The 3676-nt window shown below is 43.4% G+C and overlaps 2 protein-coding genes across 2 annotated transcripts in view; both read right to left on the bottom strand.

Annotated features, from left to right (window-relative positions):
* The window catches only part of LOC123958203 (protocadherin alpha-6-like), a 5217-nt gene extending 3093 nt beyond the window's left edge, over positions 1 to 2124 (bottom strand). Inside the window, exon 1 of the mRNA XM_046031459.1 lies at positions 1 to 2124. Within this exon, the coding sequence (XP_045887415.1) occupies positions 1 to 2046 (2046 nt within the window). The 5' untranslated portion in view covers positions 2047 to 2124.
* A 907-nt stretch (positions 2125 to 3031) lies between these two features.
* Positions 3032 to 3676, bottom strand: part of LOC123958202 (protocadherin alpha-3-like) — a 5251-nt gene continuing 4606 nt past the window's right edge. Inside the window, exon 3 of the mRNA XM_046031458.1 lies at positions 3032 to 3676. Within this exon, the coding sequence (XP_045887414.1) occupies positions 3032 to 3676 (645 nt within the window).

Genomic DNA, 3676 nt, shown 5'->3' with positions numbered 1-3676 from the left:
GCTCTCCTCCTTTATGGGCACATGTCTGAACTGAGTCTGGATGTCAGCTGTGCTTTCAACCACCACCACATCAATAGACACAGTAGCTGACAGGGAGGGCTCTCCGTTATCAGAAACCAGCACCACCAAGGGGTGAGTTTTCAGGTCATTGTCACTCATTCTCCTCTTAGTCCTGATCTCCCCGGTGCTGGTTCCGATCCGGAAGAGGTTGTTTCCTTTGGGCTCAGACAGGTGATAAGAAAGCAGCGCGTTGTATCCAGAGTCTGCGTCTACAGCCCTGATCTTTGCCACAAAGTATCCCGCTTCAGCAGAATAGGGGATGCTCTCACTGTTAACGGAGCCGTGCTCAGAATAGGGCGCGAGGATCGCGGGACTGTTGTCATTCTCATCCAGGATACAAACGTTCACAGTCACGTTGCTACTGAGCGGAGGAACACCAGAGTCTGTGGCCTGAACTTTAAACTGAAACGTTTTTAACTCCTCGTAGTTAAAAGACTGCAAGCTGACTATATCTCCAGTCTCTGAGTTGATGTTAATCATTGTAGATAAGGGCAACGAGTTACTGTTAGTTTCTACAATTGAATAGCTCACCTGGGCATTTTGGTCAATGTCTGCATCAGCTGCAGTCACTGTTTTAATAACTGCTCCAACTGGACTGTTCTCTTTTAAATAAACATTGACCAAAGTGTCTGAAAAAGTAGGCCAGTTGTCGTTGACGTCGGAAATATAAACAGTTAGATCGCTTGTGCTCGTGAGAGCTGGGCTTCCATCATCTGTAGCTATGACGGTGACATTATAATGTGAAGCACTCTCTCTGTCTAGCTGTCCATCCACTACCAAAGAGTAATAGTTCTTATAATTTGTCTCCAATTTAAAGGGGCTATCATTTTTAATATCACAATTAACTACTCCATTTTTACCCCCATCTCTGTCCAGGACTGACACGAGGGCCACAGCTGTACCTATTTTTGCATCCTCTTTTACTCTGTTAATTAGTGATGTTACAGATATTTCAGGAATATTATCATTTAAATCCACCACCTCTATTAGTAATTTACACTGTGCTGCCATTGGAGGATAACCTTTGTCACTAGCTTGCACGCGGATTTCAAAAGCCGGGTGCTCTTCAAAATCAATCTCCCCCTTTACTGTCAATAAACCCGTGAGCTCATCAATTTGAAATGTTTCCAAAACATGGTCTTGATCTTTGCTGCTCAGTGAATATGAAATCTCCCCGTTTGGTCCTTCATCAGCATCTGTTGCTGTTACAGTTATTACGGGTGCACCAAGTGGTACATTTTCAGTAATACTTGTTTTATATAGTGGTTTAGTAAATACTGGGACGTTATCATTAACATCTAAGACATGAATTATTATCTGTGATGTTCCGGATTTTGGAGGTGTCCCTCCGTCTACAGCAGTCAACGTGAGTTTAATTATAGGCTGTTTTTCTCGATCTAAAGGTTTCTGGAGGACTAGCTCGGCAGACACACTCTCTCCTTTGTTCAATGATAATGAAAAATGTTCATTTTGATTCAGCTTGTACGTAATGATGCCATTCTTTCCTACATCGGCATCATAGGCAGACAGCACAAGAAATTTTGTCCCAGGTAGTGTGCTTTCGGCTATTTCGATACTTTGCGAATTAGCACTGAAAGACGGATGATTGTCATTTACATCTAGAATATTTATGTCTAAACGATAAAGCTTCAGTGGAGCATTTATCACAGCCTCTACGCTCACTGTGCATTTCGTTGCCTTCGCACATAGCTCCTCTCGGTCTATTCTATCATTGACAACGAGAACACCAGACTTTAGATTTACCTCGAACAATTTCCTCTTTGATCCGATAACAATCTGGAACATCCGAGACTCCAGATCATCGACACTGAGGTTTAGATCCTTCGCTATATTTCCTACAGATGTCCCTGGATTCACCTCTTCTGATATGGAGTAGGAGAGCTGCCCGGACACGGCTTTCCAGTAACAGTTCAGCAGCACAAATAACACGTATGCCACCATGGGACTCCTGTTAATTGAAGACATAATCCAACCCGTCGTGAAACCAACATAGAAACAAGTCTCATGGACGTCGAGTGTAATGGAAACTGTGTTCCCTTTTCTTCAAATATGACCACAATGCAGAAGATGCCCCAGCCTTCTCTCTGTGCGTCTGCGTCTCTTTGTGTGAAAGCCCAACAAGACATCATCACACTGTTAAATTGGGAGGGGCCTCGACTTAAATAAAATCCATCTCTGTGTTATGGTCTACAGTGCCCCCGTATGGCCCTGTGGACTAATTACACTTCACACCAAATGAAAACAGTATAACATTACACAATCCATACGCCTTTAATGCTCAGCACAAATATGACCAATTTTAAAACGCACAGAAAGCAGGGAAACATCAGGCTGCTTTTTTTAGAAAAATAGCCTACTGAATTGATTAGTCTATTATCTGCTAATATACAACATTTTATGTATTTTAAAATGAGGGTTAACGCATCTTTTTTTATGGCAAAAAAAAAATGGACTAAAACTACAGCACACCAACAATGCAAACTAATCTGCCATCAGATGTATGATGCATACTGCGCTTTGAGGAATTATGCGCATGAAAGTTGGCAACTATGTGAAAAAAGAAAAATCAATGACAGGACAACAAAAACGTAATATTATTGTCAACTTACGTCAAGAAGTATGAGCTTAACTTTTATTTGTATGAATAAACAACAACAGAACCCATTCTTCACATGGAGTCAGACCTCGACTACAGCACCATGGACAGCGACTACTGCTTTAAAACGCAGAGGACTGGCATCCACTTTGAAGACGATGACCGCAGCACAATGTTACCCTTTTCAGATGATTCAGCGGAAGCAAATGTACAAAACCAGATTCCAAAACAGCATGTTTTATATGTATAAAACCATACATAGAAATAAAGGACGAGGGGGAAACTAGCGAACGACTAATTATAAGAATAGCAAACAAGGCCAATGTTTAGTGAGACCCACTATATGGTGGGCCATTATGGACGTGCTGCTCTTACCTTGTCCTTGTTAGGTAAAGTCTGAGTTCTGGTGAAAGTGTCTCCTCCGTTTATACTGATCAGCTCCGCATCAACAGGCGGAAACGGTGCGGGGAAAACCACTACGTCACTCTTCAGTGTGTCGGAGCTGAAACACACGTCATACTGCTGAGTAGCTTTAGAGTAAGACCAGCTCCCGTCAGGGTGGGTGGTGATCATTGGGGCGCTGTACCTGCTGAAACTGCCGTCTGTCCTGTGGCATTTCACAGCTATTAAACTGATGAGGCTCAGCAGAAAGATCACTGACACCGACACAATGGCGATCAGCAGATACAGGTTCAAATCAGAGAAGCTCTCCTCCTTTATGGGCACATGTCTGAACTGAGTCTGGATGTCAGCTGTGCTTTCAACCACCACCACATCAATAGACACAGTAGCTGACAGGGAGGGCTCTCCGTTATCAGAAACCAGCACCACCAAGGGGTGAGTTTTCAGGTCATTGTCACTCATTCTCCTCTTAGTCCTGATCTCCCCGGTGCTGGTTCCGATCCGGAAGAGGTTGTTTCCTTTGGGCTCAGACAGGTGATAAGAAAGCAGCGCGTTGTATCCAGAGTCTGCGTCTACAGCCCTGATCTTTGCCACAAA

Source organism: Micropterus dolomieu, linkage group LG19 (genome assembly GCF_021292245.1).
Source record: "Micropterus dolomieu isolate WLL.071019.BEF.003 ecotype Adirondacks linkage group LG19, ASM2129224v1, whole genome shotgun sequence".
NCBI lineage: Eukaryota > Metazoa > Chordata > Actinopteri > Centrarchiformes > Centrarchidae > Micropterus > Micropterus dolomieu.
Note: the sequence above shows the minus strand (reverse complement) of the source record. Positions and strands in the feature narration are given on the sequence as shown.